The sequence below is a fragment of the Amblyraja radiata genome, chromosome 9 (genome assembly GCF_010909765.2).
Source record: "Amblyraja radiata isolate CabotCenter1 chromosome 9, sAmbRad1.1.pri, whole genome shotgun sequence".
NCBI lineage: Eukaryota > Metazoa > Chordata > Chondrichthyes > Rajiformes > Rajidae > Amblyraja > Amblyraja radiata.
Genome location: NC_045964.1, coordinates 2,652,199 through 2,672,403, shown reverse-complemented (window position 1 = coordinate 2,672,403; position 20,205 = coordinate 2,652,199). Strand labels below are relative to the sequence as shown.

General features: G+C 45.8%; 2 protein-coding genes across 3 annotated transcripts in view; one reads left to right on the top strand and one right to left on the bottom strand.

Moving 5' to 3' along the window:
• Positions 1–3,508, top strand: part of znf839 (zinc finger protein 839) — a 56,720-nt gene extending 53,212 nt beyond the window's left edge. The window contains exon 8 of one of the 2 annotated variants that reach the window (XM_033026498.1): positions 169–3,508. In XM_033026498.1, the coding sequence (XP_032882389.1) occupies positions 169–1,274 (1,106 nt within the window). In that variant the 3' untranslated portion in view covers positions 1,275–3,508. Of the gene's footprint in view, positions 1–165 lie in introns of both variants that reach the window. The other variant, XM_033026497.1, reaches the window with a different exon arrangement.
• On the bottom strand, positions 3,275–19,063 carry LOC116976662 (cyclin dependent kinase 2 interacting protein). Its single transcript, XM_033026499.1, has 5 exons — positions 18,939–19,063; positions 15,105–15,279; positions 13,629–13,761; positions 6,260–6,389; positions 3,275–4,003 (listed from the first exon to the last, which is right to left on the bottom strand). Exons 1-5 carry the CDS (start codon positions 19,042–19,044, stop codon positions 3,801–3,803), a joined length of 747 nt encoding a protein of 248 aa, XP_032882390.1. The 5' UTR covers positions 19,045–19,063; the 3' UTR covers positions 3,275–3,800.
• Between the last annotated feature and the right edge of the window lie 1,142 nt (positions 19,064–20,205).

Sequence of the window (20,205 nt, the reverse complement as noted above, 5' to 3'; positions counted from 1 at the left end):
TATTTTTAATTTTTTTTGTTGTGAATATTTGATATTGATTTTATTGTTATTACAGTGATTTGTATAAATTTCTTGATGTTGGTGTATATGCATGCTTCATTATTAGATGGCTTTCTGTATTGTCTGCTTTATTTAAAAATAAAACCACTACATTTTATTCCCCAGCAGACAAGAAACAAACCGATTGCCCAGCGCTGAATGCTTGCGATTTACATACGGTGTATGGAGCACCGTCTGTTCAGGTAGAAGAAGATAACCATACGGATGCATTGTTGCTTTCTGGGGATATTAAACGTTCTAGTTCCATAGAACAATCTACTCCTGAGGATTTGTGTTATCAGGTGACTCAAGTAAACCTGTCAAGTACTCAGCTTCCTCTGCTGCAGCCCCACAACGAAGCCCTGAATAACACTATTCAGGGAGATGATTTTTTAGGTATGGATACAGATATTACAGCAGAGGAATTGGTTCAAGAACAATTATCTAGTCAAAATATTTCAGAGCAGCTGAATGATACTGAGCTAAATTCCACTGTGGATGAAATGACAAATCAGACTTCACTTGTTTCGGAGATGACTAAGGTCAGTGAAAAAGGTTCTGAAGTAAGCAACTCTGTTCAGGATTTACAGCATAACATGGACATCCAGGATCCACTTGGCAATCAGGAACAAGGTGAGCAGCTCAATGATTCTGACATCGCCGACCAGATGCAGCAGCTGGAGAAGGCTTTGTCTCGAGATGTGGAGCCCATAGGCCAAATTTGTCACAATAGTCATTTACAGCATCACCAGACTGAACAGACCTTTGAAACTGACATCTCCCATCAAGTAGTTCTGGAGAGTCAGGTATCCACTGAGGAGATGAACGGGTTGGAAGTAGACGGGCAAAGTAAAATAATAGGTCACTTTGAAGACCAGAGTATGGATCAAAGAAGTCAGGAAAGTTCAGAAGACATTTTAGAAACTACAGTGACAGAAGATGGAGCATTGGAATTCCAGCTGCCTGTTGGCAGTCAGGAGTTATTGGCACAAGGACATGAACAGATCTTCATTCAAACGTCTGAGGGTCTAATTGTGTCACATGAAGGGACAGCGGTTGTGTCTCAGACCTCTGAAGGCATTGTTATAGTGACTAATGCCGATGGTACTACAATGCACATACGGACACCTGACGGTGTTCCCTTTGAAACTGTAGAAGCACTTCTGGCAATGGATGCTGAAGGGCAAAGTGAAGGCTTGATAGTCACACAAACACATACTGAAGTGGAACAATGACCTCAATGCCCTGATTTCCTTCCCTTAATACAGTAGCAAAAACTAAAAGGGTTTTTCTCTTCTTCAATAAACTGCTTCAATACAAAAATAAGGTGGTTCATTTTCGTGAAAGAAACTCGACTGTTTCCTGTTACGTTATAGTGAACATTTATTACTTGATGTATTTTGTGTTAAACTTTATCATCCCACAAGGTAATGAGTCTTGTACAAAAACTGGGTAGGAGGTCTCAAGAGTGCTTTACCCTCCATGTTGCTATGTGCTTGGTAAGGTACCTGAATGAATTTCACAAACTAAATCCAAGTTTATTTATTGTACTTTTGGAACATCCATTTGACTGCAGTGGTCTGGAAAATGTGATGTTGCTGCACTGATTTTGAATGTTTTCTTAAAATCTTTGATTCCTTGTTGCTTATTCAATATAACTATTTTGCCAAAATAGTATTTGTATATGTTCTACTGCCTACCTTTGAAACTGCCATTAAAAAATTAATTGTACTCCCATAAAACATTCATGATAAATATAATTCTGTTAGATTAAATGACATTTTTGCTAAAATTGTTAAATATTTGTTGTTCATCTCAAATGACAGGTAAATGTGGAATCAATTTGTATAGATCACTGCTGTAAATGATTCAAATCTTTAAATTTGCAAAAAGCCTGTAAGTTTCTTGGTAATTTCTGATTTAAAGTATTGGATTTAAGTTGCAGTCTTGATAACTATCTCAAGTACAAAAAGGATATGTTTGTTTCTGACTATGTTTCACTGGGCTGTATTTCACTGCTCATCTAATTTGATAATCTAAGAAATTAGACAAACCAAGCAGCACTTAATAATTGGATAACCTGTGTACGAAGTTCAAAGGAACCATAACAAAATAAATTGCCGAATATTAGTTTTTTGAGTTACCAAAATTGTGTGGCAGCAATGCATTTTGGGCTATAGATTTGAGTTTTTCTCTCATTATATCATCAATTCCAAACATATTGCAAGTGTATGGAGTTTGCTACTTTAAGCTAAATTATTTTGTATTTCAATCACTTTAATTTCCCCTCTTAACCCATTGCTGTTGCCATCATTTTTTTGTGCCAACACGAGAGTCTTCAGTCACTGGGTTTACAATGTTATATCCAAAAGCATAAATTGACGATCAGAGATGGATCTGAGATGGCTAGCTTGCAGGCAGTACTGGGGTAACATTAGTTATCACCCAAACGGAACCTTTGACAACAAAAATTAAAATGAGTCCTTTATTTAATCTTAGTCATGAGCTTTAAATAGGCCATTTTCCTTGTGCAGCATGTTTGCAATTGTGCCTAGTACACAGTTCCTTTTTTTTTTTCCTACAACTGGGTATGAGTCTTGCATCTGATGTGAAACACACTATCCTTTTGTAGAACTTTGCAAGAATGTGAAAATGGGAGAGTTACATTGCTACGCTCTGTATATACCTGCGGTAGGCTGTTCATTTAATGTGTATTCAAGCAGATGTGCATGTTAGTAATTCCCAGTTTTATTAGTGTACAACAAATCTCTATCAAAGACCTGTAATTTGACTATTGTAAATAATGAAACTATTTAAAGATTGAAAATAGCAGAAAATGGAATTTATTTTCTATTTTTAATTATAATATACAAAGTATTTTGTAATGTCTTTGACGTAAAATACATTGTAATCTTGACAGACAGATTTGTTGCCTTAATTAATGTGGTGGGGTGATTAAATGTCATCAGTAAATTGGATGGTGGTTGTAATCGCCTGACCATTTGAAGGGATAATCATCATTCACTTTAAACATTTGATATTTCAAAGGTAATTACAAAATGGAATAGCTCTGTGTCAAGGATCAGCTTTGTAACAGGCCTGGGAAACAAGTCTGGTTTGTATTATGCACCACTGTTACAATTTTGCTGTAGAATTTAATGCAGACCATTAATGTTTTTGGTTGGTGACATGGGTCTATATTTTTGAAAAGCTGCCTTTATTTTAATAGGGTGACAAGCCGATAACCTACCATCAAGCTCCGTTAAATATCAGCAATATATGGAAGGTTTTTTTTTTTTTAAAGTCATTTTTATTTTGCAGTTTTGGTATTTGTTTTTCCATCGCTTGAGTGTGCAAGACAAATCATTAACAATCTTTCAGGACCATTGTTTAGTAATTTGAACAAAATTATTTTTTTCAGCATAAGTATTTCAACAATTTCTTAAAGGAAATAAATAAATATATTTTTCTTTGTCTTTTGTCATAATCATTGTGTTACTGAATTCTACCTGCCACGGAATGATATTTGAGAATGAGTGAATCTTCCAAGAAGTTTTGTGGTAGACAGTTGTCCTTCGGCCAGACATCGTCCCAGTTTCAAAGCTGAGCCATACAATCCTGGATGGATAGGCATTTACTAGTGCTAAAGCTGATTTTAATGAATGAATGGTCGTGTTTCATTGGAGGGAAAAATTCCACACAAAAAGTTGTCATTTGTCTCTGTACCAATTTCTTTGTAAATATTTCTTCAATTGTGTTTGTTACAGAACCCTGTGTCCAGTTTCCAGTAGCATGCTTTCAACAAGAAGTCTGGCCTTTTCTTCTATATAAGGCTGGTAGAGCCAGGATGACAGCTGCACCATCATAAGATCACAGCTTCTAGTGTGGGCGATCTCTTGAACAATTAAACTCTTTAGCTGCAGTTCCTTTCTGTACATCTCCAGTAACTCAACTGAGATTTCATCTGAAACAGAAAGGGGTTATATATCAACAAGTATAAAGCAAGTTACAGCAGTGTAACTTCACAGTTTAAATCTAAGAGGTTAAATCACCTGCTGTGGATCATAATTCAAAGGTTATTCAAGTGTGAAAAATAGAAACATAGAAAATAGGTGCAGGAGGAGGCCATTCGGCCCTTCGAGCCAGCACCGCCATTCATTGTGATCATGGCTGATCGTCCCCTATCAATAACCCGTGCCTGCCTTCTCCCCATATCCCTTGACTCCACTAGCCCCTAGAGCTCTATCTAACTCTCTTAAATCCATCCAGTGACTTGGCCTCCACTGCCCTCTGTGGCAGGGAATTCCACAAATTCACAACTCTCTGGGTGAAAATGTTTTTTTCTCACCTCAGTCTTAAATGACCTCCCCTTTATTCTAAGACTGTGGCCCCTGGTTCTGGACTCGCCCAACATTGGGAACATTTTTCCTGCATCTAGCTTGTCCAGTCCTTTTATAATTTTATATGTTTCTATAAGATCCCCCTCTTCTAAACTCCAGTGAATACAAGCCTAGTCTTTTCAATCTTTCCTTATATGACAGTCCTGCCATCCCAGGTAAAGTTAAATTCATTTTATCCAGCCAACCATTGCAGGAAGCAGAAAAAAACTTTCAAGTCACTAGTCACTATCAGTCTGGCATTACCAGGAGGCTATTCGCTGTACCAGGATGAAGCCAGGTAGGTTTCTGTGGAATTTTAGTCTTGGTTGCAGTTACTGGTGGAAGGTTGACAGCATGCCATAAAGAGGGCAGTGGAAATTTGGGCTGAATTATGATTTGTGGATCAGCGGTCTTGACATCTAGCCCATGGGTTATCATGGACTGGGTTGTGCAGAGAATCATTGCTTGAAGATCGTTGAAGGCATCAGCTCAGATGAACCACGCCGCAAAAATGATAGGGGATGAGGAGAACAACAGTAAAGCAAAGCTGCATTTCTGCATTGACACAAAGCAGAAAAGGGTGTTCACTAACAGAAGAATCATATCCTCCAACAATTTATTAAGGCAAGTCTCATTTGCCTTGCTTAAAATTAGTAATTGTACTCTAATCACAAAATCGCTGGTGTCGATTCCCGATAATTTTAGAATTGCAAAAATATCCATCCACAAATCAGTAGCTTCCAATATAACCATTCCCACCAGCAAAAGAATATCACCACCGAAGCAGGTAATAATGAAACACAATTTATCATTCAGATTGAGTACACTTTAGTTTAAGTTAGAGATAAAGCAGGCAGACAGGCCCTTCAGACCACCGAGTCTGGGCCAACCCACGTTCACCCCTAAACTAGCTCTATCCCACACACTAGGGTCAGAATAAAAAGGATGTTCCTTTAGGAAAGAGATGAGGAATTTCTTTAGAGAGAAAGTGGTGTATCTGGAATTTATTGCCACAAGGCTGAGGAGGCCAAGTCAATGGATATTTTTAAGACAGAAATAGATAGATTCTTGATTATTACAGGTTTTGGGGGTTATGGGGAGAAAGCAGAAGGGGTTTGAGGGGAGAGTTAGATCAGCCATGATTGAATGGAGGAGTAGATGATGGGCTACATGGCTTAATTCTGCTCATATCACTTGCAACACTTTGGAGAAGCCAATTAACCTACAAACCTGCACGTATGTGCAATTCAGATTCAGAAAACTTTATTGTCTGTCGTAACAGAAAATCTTCTTTGACGTGGCTCAACATACAACCAGGACAATGTACTGATAAGCAGTCATACAACACAGATTTCTGCGAGCACACACAGTGTGTATAGATCTTAAAAGCAAGTATAAAGATTAGAAACTATAAAAATAGACAAGATAAAAGTTGTGGATACGTGTAAAGTGACAGTGCGTCAGGGTTAATTTGTCCCTTGTTCATTTTTTATTTAAGCTGTTTATGGCAATGGGTATGAATAAGTTTTTGTGGATGTTTTTCTTGGATAGGGGGACTTTATATCGGCAGCATGATGGCAGAAGTTGGAAGGACTTGTGTAGGGGGTGGGTGGGATCCTGTGTAATGAGGTTGGCTTTCCTTTTAACTGCCTGGGTGCGGGAGGAAACGAGCACCCAAAGAAAACCCACGCTGTCACAAGGTGAATGTGAAAACTCCTTACAGATAGCACCCATAGTCAGGCTTGAACACTGGTCTCTGGCATTGTAAGGGAGCAACTCTGCCACTGTGCCGCTCATTACAAATGATAAGGAGATTACATTTTGTGACAAATGATCCTTACAGAAGCATCTTGTGGGCCACGTGTGAAAGAGGGGCATTTGTCTTCCTGTTTCACCATAGTGGAAAGTATCAAGATCATTTACTCCTTTCATGGTTGTACAAAGCTTTTCCATCTTCAATACCAGTTTGACCTGAAAAAGATTAAGGATTACATTGCTTGAACATGCTTTGTGATTTCAGTTAAGACATTGCTATCCTGATTGCAAGAATTCTTACCAGCGAGATAACCAAGCAATTGCAATAACTAAAACAAGTAACATTTTCGCTGATTACATTTGTGAATTGCACAGAGGAAGCTTCCAGGCTACGTCAGTTATATAAATTGTAAGGTTAATGTATTCCTCTCAATTTGAAAATGGTCCCACAAAGCTTGGCCATCTTCAGCAACTCATGAAGACCCATTAATTTGTATATTAATGATTTGGATGAGGGAATTGAAGGCTTTGTGGCCAATTTTGCAAATGATACGAAAATAGGTGGAGGGGCAGATGGTGTAGAGAAAGCAGGAACTCTGCAGAAGGACTTGGACGGGTTGGGAGAGTGGGCAGAGAATATAGTGGAGCAAAGTGTGGAGTGATGCATTTTGTTTTAGTAGTAAGAATAAGGGTGTAGACTATTTTCTAAATGGTGAGCGAATCCAGAAATCGGAGGTGAATGGGACTTGGGAGTTGTGGCGCAAGATTCCCAAAAAGGTTATTCTGCAAGTCGAATCAGTAGTAAAGAAAGCAAACGCAATGCTAGCATTTATTTTGAGTGGACTTGTATACAAAAAAAGGGATGTTATGCTTAGGCTTTATAAGGCGCTGATCAGGCCTTGGAATATTGGATTTGTAGTATTGTGAGCTATTTTGGGCACCATATCTGAGGAAGGATGTACTGGCTCTGGACAGGGTCCAGAGGAGGTTTACAAGAATGATCCCAAGAATTAGTAGGTTAACCTATGATGAGCGTTTGATGGCACTGGGCCTCTACTCACCGGAGTTTAGAAGAATGAAGGGGAGGCTCATTAGAATGTACAGATTAGTGAAAGGATTGGATGTAGAGAGGATGTTTCCACTAGTGGGAGAGACTAGGACTGGAGGTCATAGCCTCAGAATTAAAGGGCGTTCTTTTAGGAAGGAGAGGAGGAGGAATTTCTTTAGATAGACACAAAAAGCTGGAGTAACTCAGCTGGACAGGCAGCAACTCTGGAGAGAAGGAATGGGTGACGTTTCAGGTCGAGACCCTTCTTCAGACTGGTTAGGGATAAGGGAAACGAGAGATATAACCATATAACAATTACAGCACGGAAACAGGCCATCTCGACCCCTCTAGTCCGTGCCGAACACATAATCTCCCCTAGTCCCATATACCTGCGCTCAGACCATAACCCTCCATTCCTTTCCCATCCATATAACTATCCAATTTATTTTTAAATGATAAAAACGAACCTGCCTCCACCACCTTCACTGGAAGCTCATTCCACACAGCTACCACTCTCTGAGTAAAGAAGTTCCCCCTCATGTTACCCCTAAACCTCTGTCCCTTAATTCTCAAGTCATGTCCCCTTGTTTGAATCTTCCCTACTCTCAGTGGGAAAAGCTTTTCCACGTCAACTCTGTCTATCCCTCTCATCATTTTAAAAACCTCTATCAAGTCCCCCCTTAACCTTCTGCGCTCCAAAGAATAAAGCCCTAACTTGTTCTATAGACGATGATATAGAGATAAAGAACAATGAATGAAAGATATGCAAAAAAGTAATGATGATAAAGGAAACAGGCCTTTGTGAGCTGTTTGTTGGGTGGAAACGAGAAGCTGGTGTGACTTGGGTGGGGGAGGGATAGAGAGAGGGAATGCCGGGGCTACCTGAAGTGAGAAATTAATATTCATACCACTGGGCTGTTCAGATCAGATTCAGATTCAATTTTAATTGTCATTGTCAGTGTACAGTACAGAGACAACGAAATGCATTTAGCATCTCCCTGGAAGAGCGACATAGCAAATGATTTAAATAAATAATAATAAGTGATAATAAGTGTCCGGGGGGTGGGGGGGTGATTGGCAGTCACCGAGGTACGTTGTTGAGTAGAGTATCAGCCGCCGGGAAGAAGCTGTTCCTGGACCTGCTGGTCCGGCAACGGAGAGACCTGTAGCGCCTCCCGGATGGTAGGAGGGTAAACAGTCCATGGTTGGGGTGAGAGCAGTCCTTGGCGATGCTGAGCGCCCTCCGCAGATAACGCTTGCTTTGGACAGACTCAATGGAGGGGAGCGAGGAACCGGTGATGCGTTGGGCAATTTTCACCACCCTCTGCAATGCCTTCCGGTCGGAGACAGAGCAGTTGCCATACCATACTGTGATGCAGTTGGTAAGGATGCTCTCGATGGTGCAGCGGTAGAAGTTCACCAGGATCTGAGGAGACAGATGGACCTTCTTCAGTCTCCTCAGGAAGAAGAGACGCTGGTGAGCCTTCTTGATCAGAGTTGAGGTATTGTGGGTCCAAGAGAGGTAATCGGAGATGTTGACTCCCAGGAACCTGAAGCTAGAAACGCGTTCCACCTCGGTCCCGTTAATGTGGATGGGGGTGTGCGTGCCGCACCTGGACTTCCTGAAGGAAGTGTCCTTGCTCTTCTTGGAGTTAAGGGCCAGGTTGTTGTCAGCGCACCATGCTGCTAAGTGCTGGACCTCCTCCCTGTAGGCCGACTCATCGTTGTTGCTGATGAAGCCAATCACCGTTGTATCATCTGCATACTTGATGATGGTGTCAGTACCATGTACAGGTGTGCAGTCATAGGTGAAGAGGGAGTAGAGGAGGGGGCTCAGCACACAGCCCTGTGGAACGCCGGTGTTCAGGGTGAGGGTTGAAGAGGTGTGCTTGTCTAACCTAACAGACTGGGGTCTGTTGGTTAGAAAGTCCAGTATCCAGTTGCAGAGGGAGGGGTCGATGCCCAGGTTACCGAGTTTGGTGATCAGTTGTGATGGTAACATGGCGTTGAATGCTGAGCTGTAATCGATGAACAGCATTCTTACGTAAGTGTCTCTGTTGCCGAGGTGGGAGAGGGCGGAGTGAAGTGCCGTTGAGATGGCATCCTCCGTACTCCTGTTCTTGCGGTAGGCAAACTGATAGGGATCCAGTGTCGGGGGTAGGCATCTTTAGAGGTGTGCCAGGACCAGCCTCTCGAAGCACTTGGTGATGATGGGGGTAAGTGCAACTAGGCGGAAGTCGTTGAGGCTTGCCGCAGTGGAGTATTTTAGCACTGGCATGATGGAGGTGGTTTTAAGGCACGTGGGGACAACTGCTTGGGCAAGTGACAGGTTGAAGATGTCAGTCCAGACGTCTGTCAGCTGCGCAGCACAGGCCCTGAGCACGCGCCCGGGGATGCCGTCAGGGCCAGCAGCTTTACGTGCATTAGTCCTACCCAGTGCCACGTATACGTCGTTGGGGGTGAGTGTGAGGGGTTGGTGATCGGCACGTAGCACAGCCTTGATGGCTGTCTCTAGATTGTCCCTGTCGAAGCGGCCATAGAAGTGGTTAAGCTCCTCAAGGAAGGAGGCGTCGCTGGATGTGGGGGTGGTGTTGGAGGGTCTGTAGTCCGTGATGGCCTGGATGCCTTGCCACATGCGTCGGGGGTCGGAGTTGTTGTTGAAGTGCTCCTCAATCCTGAGCTTATGGCAGTGCTTGGCCTTCTTGATGCCCCTCTTCAGGTTAGCCCTGGCTGAACTGTAGGCTCGAGCATCGCCTGACCTGAAAGCGGTGTCCCGTGCTTTCAGCAGTAGCCTGACCTCGCTGTTCATCCATGGCATCTGATTCGGGAATATGGTCACCTGTTTGAGGGAGGTGACACTATTGATGGTGGAGTTTATAAAGTCCAGAACAGAGGATGTGTAGGAATCAATGTCCGTGTGGGAGTCAAGGGTGGCCTGGGCTGCAAACGCCTTCCAGTCAGTGTTTCCAAAACACTGCTGAAGTGTGAAGTCCGCTTCCTCTGACCAGACTTTAACTGTCCTCACAGTTGGTTTAACCCGTCTGATGAGTGGGGAGTACTTAGGGAGCAGGAACAATGAGACGTGATCAGACTGACCAAGGTGGGGGAGGGGGATGGCTTTGTAAGCTTCAGCCATGTTGGTGTAGACTTTGTCCAGTGTCTTGTCTACTCTAGTGGGGAAGGAGACATGTTGGTGGAATTTGGGGAGTACAGTCTTCAGGTTAGAGTGATTGAAGTTACCCGCAACAATGAAGGCTGCCTCGGGGTTGTGCGTCTGTTGATTGCTAATGGCAGTATGCAGCTCTTTCATTGCAAGCTTGGCATTAGCATCAGGAGGGATATAGGCTGCAGTCACAACAGTGGAGGTAAACTCTCTGGGCAGATAGAACGGTCTGCATCTAACCAAGAGGAACTCAAGGTTAGCTGAGCAGTGACTCTCGATGATGGTGGAGTCCGTGCACCATGTTAGCTGCCCAAGCGAAATATAAGATGCTGTTCCTCCAATTTGCATTTAGCCTCACTCTGACAATGGAGGAGACCGAGGACAGAAAGGTCAGTGTGGGAAGGGGAAGGGGAATTAAAGTGTCCAGCAACCGGGAGATCAGGTTGGATCACGAGGGCTGGGCGAAGGTGTTCCGCGAAACGATCGCCCAGTCTGCGTTTGGTCTCGCCGATGTATAAGAGTCTACATCTTGAACAAGGGATACAGCAGATGAGGTTGGAGGACATGCAAGTGAACCTCTGCCTAACCTGAAAGGCTGTCGGGGTCGACAAAAGTGCTAGAGAAACTCAGCGGATGCAGCAACATCTATGTAAGAAGGAAGATATTCCAGCATCTGCAGTTCCTTCTTAAACACACTGTCGGGGTCCCTGGACATAGTTGAGGGAGGATGTATAGGGACAGGTGTTGCATCTTCTGCGGTTGCAGGGGAAGGTACCTGGGGAAGGGGTGGTTTGGGTGGGAAGGGATGAGTTAACCAGGGATTTGCGGAGGGAACGGTCTCTGCGGAAGGCAGAAGGGGGTGGTGATGGGAAAATGTGGCTAGTGGTGGGATCCCGTTGGACGTGGCGGAAATTTCAGAGGATTATGTGTTGTATGCAATGGCTGATGGGGTGGAAGGTCAGGACTAGGGGGACTCTGTCTGTTGCGACAAGGAGTGGGAACGGGCAGGGCTGCGGGGTACCGAGGAGACACGAGTGAGATCCTCGTCTATGATGGGAGAGGAACCCCCGTTCCCTAAAGAATGAGGACATCTCGGATGTTCTAGTATGGAACACCTCATCTTGGGTGCAGGTGCAGCATAGACGGAAGAATTGGGAGTAGGGGGGATAGAGTCTGCAGGAAGCAGTGTGGGAAGAAGTGTAGTCGAGATAGTTGTGGGAGTCGGTGGGTTTGTAATAGACGTCAGTCAATAGTCTATTTCCTGTGATGGAGACTGAGATCAAGAAGGGAGGGAGGTGTCGGAGATGGTCCAAGTAAATTTGAGTGCAGGATGAAAATTGGTGAAGTTGATGAAGTCCGTGAGTTCTGCATGGGTGCAGGAGGTAGCATCAATGTAATGCAGTCATCAATGTAATGGAGATAGAGTTCGGGGATAGGGCCAGTATAAATTTCTTTAGTCAGAGGGTGGTGAATCTGTGGAATTCTTTGCCACAGAAGGCTGTGGAGGTCAAGTCAGTGGATATTTTTACGGCAGAGATAGATAGATTCTTGATTAGTACGGGTGTCGGGTTATGAGCTTATGATCTGTTACTGGGTCAAATGTGAACCCCTAGTCTTTGCCAGACAACATTCCTTGGACTTGAGAATCACTGCAGTCCTAAACTGAACAAGTGTGTCAGTAATAAAAATAGCCAACATATTGTACAATGCAATATAAATCTGCAATAAAGAAAATGCTTGAAAAACCTATGCCACATCTATAGAGAAAGACACAGTTAATATTTCAAATCAAAACATTTTCATCAGAACAGCCTGATATTTTGGCAGCTGGCAATTTATAACATTTGCATAAGGTTATGGCGTTAAGACTTGCTTCACACATGAAGCACAAATGTTCGTGCTACAGCAAAGATCCTATGGCGAGCAAGATAGTCCACTTGATGAAAAAGACGTAGTACGGTCATGGGCAGATTCATGGGTAATTTTCGGCACCATTTCCGTAACCGGCTTCCGTCTCCGCACCAAAGATCCCATAGGATAATAGTGCGGAGACGGAAGCCGGATACGGAAACATCCTCGTAAAAATAAAAGTTATTTGGTAAAAATCTTCTCATTTTCAGAATTTTAATTTATTAACACAAACTGTTCCCCCACAACGTTGATTACACTGCGAGTCGGGTCAGGTCCGGTTACGGAAATGGATGAAAAAAAGGCCCCCGTTCCGTTCTGTTGCGTACTGCACGTCAGCCCATTGCATTTAGCAGGAGTGGTCTATAGGATCTTTGGGCTACAGATTGACGAAAGACCAATGAGAGACACTTATTAGTTTTGCAGGAAGGCCAAGAGGCTAACACTACATGCCTCTTTCTGATATGTAAGACAGCAAAGCATACTATAGAGGGACAACAAAATAAATGACAATGCAATAATGTAAACTCATTTTCAAATGCAAGGTTCCAGTAGTCGGGCGGCACAGTGACACAACGGTCGAGTTGCTGCCTCACAGTTGATCCTGACTACAGGTGTTCTCTGTTCGGAGTTTGTACGTTCTCCCTGTGACCGCGTGGGTTTTCTCCGGGTGTGCAGGTTTCCTCCCACATTCCAAAGAAGTACAGATTTGTAGGCTAAGTGGCTTCTGTAAATTGTCCCTCGTGCGTAGGATAAAATGAGTATACGGGTGATCGCTGGTTGGCATGGTTTAGTGGACTAAAGGGCCTGTCCCACTTGAGCGCCATTTGCGCGTCATTTACGTGTCATGACGCACATGTGATGCGCACATGGTGCGTGGTGGCATATGCAGTGACCCGCGGTCGCGCGCGGCGTCCCAGGATTTGGGGATTCACAAAATCTTCGCGCACCACCTGTGTGCCGCGCAAATGACACCCAAGTGTGACAGGCCCTTTAAGGACCTGTTTCCACGCTTTATCTCTAAACTAAATAGTACAGGAAACATGAAGGTACACAAAAAACCTGGAGAAAGTCAGCGGGTGCAGCAGCATCTATGGAGCGAAGGAAATAGGCGACGTTTCGGGCCGAAACGTTGCCTATTTCCTTCGCTCCATAGATGCTGCTGCACCCGCTGACTTTCTCCAGCTTTTTTGTGTACCTTCGATTTTCCAGCATCTGCAGTTCCTTCTTAAACACAAAGTACAGGAAACATATCAGTCGCAATCTTGCATTCTTGGAATCATATGTTTACTAATATAAAGCTTATTCCAATTTCAGCAGGCATTCAAATTCATACCATTTTGTCATGTAAATTGAGCAATTCGGTGCAATGTTGATCAAGCTCTTTGTTATACACCACTGTAGCTTTTCCAGGCTTAGCAGTAAAATCATCTTCACCATCTGATTGTTCCTGTTCCATTTCACCACTCCTACAGAAATTAGCAAGTCAAATTTCAATATCATGACTCGTTTAAAAAGGCCATACCCAGCTGACAGACGATGTTTTAATTGATAGGAATGAACAGGAACGATTATATCGCTGCAAAGATTATAGCTCAAATACATTACTACGAATGCTATTACGAATCAAAGAGTATTGTGCGTGTTACGAATACAACCATTCAGAAGGTTCTCATCTGTTTCCTCACAAATTGTAAACAGCCAAGCAGAATTGCTCTATGACAAGATTAGTCTTATTTTAACAAAGTAGAATAACTCTTTGTAAACTTAATTTCCCAAAGAATACTGCAAAATAATAATAATCCATAAAATCATGAATAGGTCTCCAGCCCAGAGTAGGAATCGAAAACCAGAGGACATAAGTGCAAGGGGAGGTGGAGGGGGGGGGAAGATTTAATGGGAATCTGAGGGGTAACTTTTTCATGCATATGGTGATAAGTGTATGGAACGAGCTGCCAGAGGAGGTAGCTGAGGCATGTACTGTACTGTCGCAACATTTAAGAAACGTTTAGACAGGTACATGGATAGGACAGGTTTAGAGGGATTTGGGCCAAACGCAGGTAGGTGGAACTAGTGTAGATGGGAGATACACAAAAAAGCTGGAGAAACTCAGCGGGTGCAGCAGCATTTATGGAGCGAAGGAAATAGGCAACGTTTCGGGCCGAAACCCTTCTTCAGACTGATCGGGGGTGGGGGGGGGGGGGGCGGGGAGAAGAAAGGAAAAAGGAGGAGGAGCCCGAGGGCTGGGGGATGGGAGGAAACAGCAAGGGCTAACAAAATTGGGAGAATTCAATGTTCATGCCCGCAGGATGCAGACTCCCCAAGCGGAATATGAGGTGCTGTTCCTCCAATTTCCGGTGTTGCTCGCTCTGGCCATGGAGGAGACCCAGGACAGAGAGGTCGGAGACGGAGTGGGAGGGGGAGTTGAAGTGCTGAGCCACCGGGAGGTCAGGTTGGTTATTGCGGACCGAGCGGAGGTGTTCGGCGAAACGATCGCCCAGCCTCCGCTTGGTCTCACCGATGTAGATCAGCTGACATCTAGAGCAGCGGATGCAATAGATGAGGTTGGAGGAGATGCAGGTGAACCTCTATCGCACCTGGAACGACTGGTGTAGATGGGGCGTTGGTCGGTATGGGCAAGTAGGGCCGAAGGGCCTGTTTCCACGCTGTAACACTGACCCTATAAGGCATATATGGAAGTGCCAGGGTGAAGGTGATGAATTAATTTTCAGGATCACAAATATTTTCATTTAAACAATCTGATTCAATAGTTAACATTTCTGAATGTAAAATAGGTAAAGAAAATGCTTACTTGCTGTGGAGTTTGATATTAACAATTTTATTTGCAATTGTGAATCCTGCGTCGTTACAAGTTTCCCATTTCAGTATGAGGTTATGCCAATCTGCAGCATTGTCCTTTACTTTTCTGGAACTATTATTCCAGTCTGTTTTTCTTGGAGTCATTAAACGTGAACTAGGGTACGAATCTATTTAAGAAAAAAATTTGTTTTAAGAATTCTGCAGAATGCCAAATCAAATCACTAAAATCGTAACCAAGCTGTCAGTAATAAACTAGAATGTAATAACAGGAACTGCAGATGCTGGTTTATACCAAAGATAGACACTAAATGCTGGAGTAACTCAGAAGGTCAGGAAGCATCTCTGAAGAGGTGCTGTTTTGGGTCGGAATCCTTCTTCAGATGAAGTAGGGTCCTGACCTGAAACGTCACCTATTCTTTTTCTCCAGAGATGGTGCCTGACCCACAGACCTACTCCAGCATTTTGTGTCTATCTTCGGTACAAACCAGCACCTGCAGTTCCATCCTCTACAATGAACATTAACCATTTAGTTCTGTCTCAGACAGCTATTAGAAACATAGAAAATAGATGCACGAGTAGGGCATTTGGCCCTTCGAGCCAGCACCGTGGCTGATCATCCAAAATCAGTAACCCTTTCCTGCTTTTTCCCCATATCCCTTGATTCCATTAGCCCTAAGAGCTAAATCTGATTCAATAGTTAACATTTCTGAATATAAAATAGGTAAAAAACATTTTTACACAGAGAGTGGTGAATGTCTGGAACTCTCTGCCACAGAAGGTAGTTGAGGCCAGTTCATTGGCTATATTTAAGAGGGAGTTAGATGTGGCCCTTGTGGCTAAAGGGATCAGGGGGTATGGAGAGAAGGCAGGTACAGGATACTGAGTTGGATGATCAGCCATGATCATATTGAATGGAGGTGCAGGCTCGAAGGGCCGAATGGCCTACTCCTGCACCTATTTGCTATGCTTATATCTAACTCTCTCTTGAATCCAGTGAATTGGCCTCCACTGCCTTCTGTGGTTGAGAATTCCACAGATTCACAACTCTCTGGGTGAAAAATGTTGGTCGTGCTCCTATTGGTTTCATTGCGTCATCAAGTACGGAAACAGGCCCTTCAGCCCAACCTGCCTGTGCTGACCGGCATCTCCCATCTACAATGATCCAACATGCCCGTCTTTGGCACATATCCCTCCAAACCTTTCCTGTCAAGGTACCTGGCCAAGTGTCTTTTAAATGTTGTTATAGTGCCTGGCTCAACCACCTCCTCTGGCTGCTCGTTCCATACACCCACCACTCTCTGTGTGAAAATAGTTTGAACGATCCTATCAAAGAAGCCTTGGTGAGTAACTGCAGTGCATCTTGCAGATGGCACATGGTGTAACTCCGTGTGCTGTTAGTGATGAAAATTAACCTTTCATCTGGGCTGTTGGCAGTGCAGGCTCCTTTATTGTGAAGGGTGTGGAGCCTCTAGTGCGTTAGAGCTACATTAAGACAAGCGTGCTGTATTGCTTTCCCCTCCTAGCTTGTCTTTTAGATCATTATAAAGGCTTTGGACTGTTTAGGAGTATTTTGTTTGAATCACCTTCAGAACACAGAGCCTTAGACATACACAAAATGCTGGAGTAACTCTGCGGGACAGGCAGCATCTCTGGAGAGAAAGAATGGATTTCGGGTCGAGACCCTTCTTCAGACTGAGTCAGCGGAGAGGGAGACTAGAGATATGAAAGGGGAAGGTGTGAAAACAAAGATAAAATGTAATCAGGAGGACAGTCAGACTGTTCGGAGAACTAGGAAGATGGAGGGATGGAGAGAGAGGGAAAGCTAGGGTGACTTGAAGTGAGAGGTCAAAATTCATGCCGCTGGATTGTAAGCTGGATTCAATGAGAATGCAGGGTGACTTGGACAGGTTGGGTGAGTGGGCAGATGCATGGCAGATGCAGTTTAATGTGGATAAATGTGAGGTTTTCCATTTAGGTAGCAAAAACAGGAAGGCAGATTATTATCTAAATGGTGTCAAGTTGGGAAAAGGGGAAGTACAACGGGATCTGGAGGGGTCCTTGATCATCAGTCAATGAAAGTAAGCATGCAAGTACAGCAGGCAGTGAAGCAAGAGAATGGCATGTTGGCCTTCATAACAAGAGGAGTTGAGTATAGGAGCAAAGAGGTCCTTCTGCAGTTGTACAGGGCCCTAGTGAGACCACACCTGGAGTATTGTGTGCAGTTTTGGTCCCCTAATTTGAGGAAGGACATTCTTGCTATTGAGGGAGTGCAATGTAGATTTACAAGGTTAATTCCCGGGATGGCGGGACTGTCATATGCTGAGAGAATGGAGCAGCTTGGCTTGTATACTCTGGAGTTTAGAAGGATGAGAGGGGTTCTTATTGAAACATATAAGATTATTAAAGCCCCTGTCCCACATTCCCGAGTTACTCACGAATTCTCCCAAGTTTTCCCCTTGATTCAAACTCGGAGATGCCAGCCGTAGGTATTCGGGGCTATTTTTTACTCGTGGACATTTTTCAACATGCTGAAAAAACGTCCCGACTTACCTGATGCCCTGAGTACCTACGACAGGCATTATGAGAAGCTATGAAATATCTACGAACTCCTACGGATATTCTGCAAGTTTGAATTGAGGGATAAACTCGGGATAATTCGTGAGTAACTCAGGAAAGTGGGACAGGGGCTTCAGGGTTTTGACACTCTAGAGGCAGTAAACATGTTCCAGATGTTGGGAGAGTCCAGAACCAGGGGCCACAGTTGAAGAACAAGGGGTAAGCCATTTAGAACAGAGATGAGGATACACTTTTTCACACAGAGAGTTGCGAGTCTGTGGAATTCTCTGCCTCAGAAGGCGGTGGAGGCGGGTTCTCTGGATACGTTCAAGCGAGCTAGATAGGGCTCTTAAAGATAGCGGAGACGGGATATGGGGAGAAGGCAGGAACGGGGCACTGATAGGGGATGATCAGCCATGATCACATTGAATGGTGGTGCTGGCTCGAAGGGTCGAATGGCCTACTCCTGCACCTATTGTCTATTGCCATTCAGCCCTTCGAGCCAGCACCGCCATTCAATATGATCATGGCTGATCATCCAGAATCAGTATCCCGTTCCTGCCTTCTCCCCATATCCCTTGATTCCGTTCGGCCCAAGAGCTCTATCTAACTCTCTCTTGAAAACATAGAACAGTACAGCGCAAGAACAGGCCCCCAGCTTCACAATGTTCGGGCTGAGCATGATGCCAAGACCATTACTAATATCTACCTGCATATAACTCATAGACCTCCATTCCCTGCATATCCACGTGCCTATGCAAAAGTCTTTTAAACATCACTATCCTACTTGCTTCAACCACCAGCGTGTTCCAGGCACTCACCTGCTTCTGTGAGCAAAAATCTTGCCCCACACATCTCATTTAAACCCCCCTCCCCATCTTAAAGATATGCTCTGTAATATTTGAAACCAGTCGAAGGATCTGTAGCCCCTGCTCTTGGCATACCCACACATAGTTTGTTATTGTCACCCGGTCAGTGGAAAGACAATCCAGCAGTCCAGTGTTAAAGGAATAACATTTAGTGCAAGGTAAAGTTGCATTCAATAATGTCCCTGGGTCTCCAGAGTGCTGGAGTAACTCAGCGCGTTAGGCAGCATCTTTGGAGAACACGTCCAGTCTCCTTCACCCTCTGAGTTACTCCAGCACTCGCTGTCGTTTGTAAACCAGCAGTTTCTTGTTTCTACTTCTGCTCCCAGTTCTGTCAAAACATAGTTTTGGAAGCTTAAGATGTTAAAGATGTGATATTGAAGCGTATTGGGTATACAGCTTACCTTCCATTTTCAAGGCAGGCGTGAGAGCTGCGATCACATTGTAACTCGCAGTAATCGAGCTGTTACATCCCCAATAGGTTGGTGCGCGGAACCGCCGCCGTTGCATTGGTTACATGATCTACAGAGGAGGGACATTCCCCGCGGGGTCGGCATTTCCTCAAAGCTGCAGGGTGGAGACAAATACAGGAAGACCAATGGTTATACGTAGAACCAAAGATCCTGTAGCGGAGCGAGATGGGAGTAACCTCTCACACACACGTGTAGTCCGCTCATGGGCGGATTCATGGGCCATTTTAGCAACCAGTCCCCGCCCTCTTGCTTCCGGCCAAAGATTGGATCCGCAGCGGGGAGAGGGAGTGTGGGGCCCGGGGCAGCGGGGAGAGGGAGTGTGGGGCCCGGGGCAGCGGGGAGAGGGAGTGTGGGGCCCGGGGCAGCGGGGAGAGGGAGTGTGGGGCCCGGGCAGCGGGGAGAGGGAGTGCGGGCCCGGGGCAGCGGGGAGGAGAGGGAGTGACGGGGCACGGGGAGAGGGAGTGCGGGCCCGGGGCAGCGGGGAGGGAGGTGTGGGCCCGGGGCAGCGGGGAGAGAGAGAGGCGGGGCCCGGGCAGCGGGGAGAGAGAGTGCGGGCCCGGGGAGAGGGAGTGTGGGGCCCGGGGCAGCGGGGAGAGAGAGTGCGTGGCGGGGGAGAGGGAGTGCGGGGGGGAGAGGAGTGGGGGCCCGGGGAGAGGAGTGTGGGGCCCGGGCAGAGGGAGAGGGGTGGGTGGGGCCGGGGAGAGGAGTGTGGGGCCGGGGGAGAGGGAGTGGGGGGGGCAGCGGGGAGAGGGAGTGGGGGGGGAGGAGGGAGGGGGGGGCGGGGGGAGGGGGAGGGGGGGGCCCGGGGCAGGGGGAGAGGGAGTGTGGGGCCCGGGGCAGCGGGGAGAGGGAGGGTGGGGCCCGGGGCAGCGGGAGAGGGAGTGTGGGGCCCGGGGCAGCGGGGGAGGGAGTGGGGGGCCCGGGGCAGCGGGGAGAGGGAGTGCGGGGCCCGGGGCAGCGGGGAGAGGGAGTGCGGGGCCACGGGAGAGGGAGTGCGGGGCCGGGGCAGCGGGGAGAGGGAGTGCGGGGCCCGGGGCGGGGAGGGGAGAGGGAGTGCGGGGCCGGGGCAGGGGGAGAGGGAGGGGGGGCCCGGGGAGAGGGAGTGCGGGGCCCGGGGCAGCGGGGAGAGGGAGTGCGGGGCCCGGGGCAGCGGGGAGAGGGAGTGCGGGGTCCGGGGCGGCGGGGAGAGGGAGTGTGG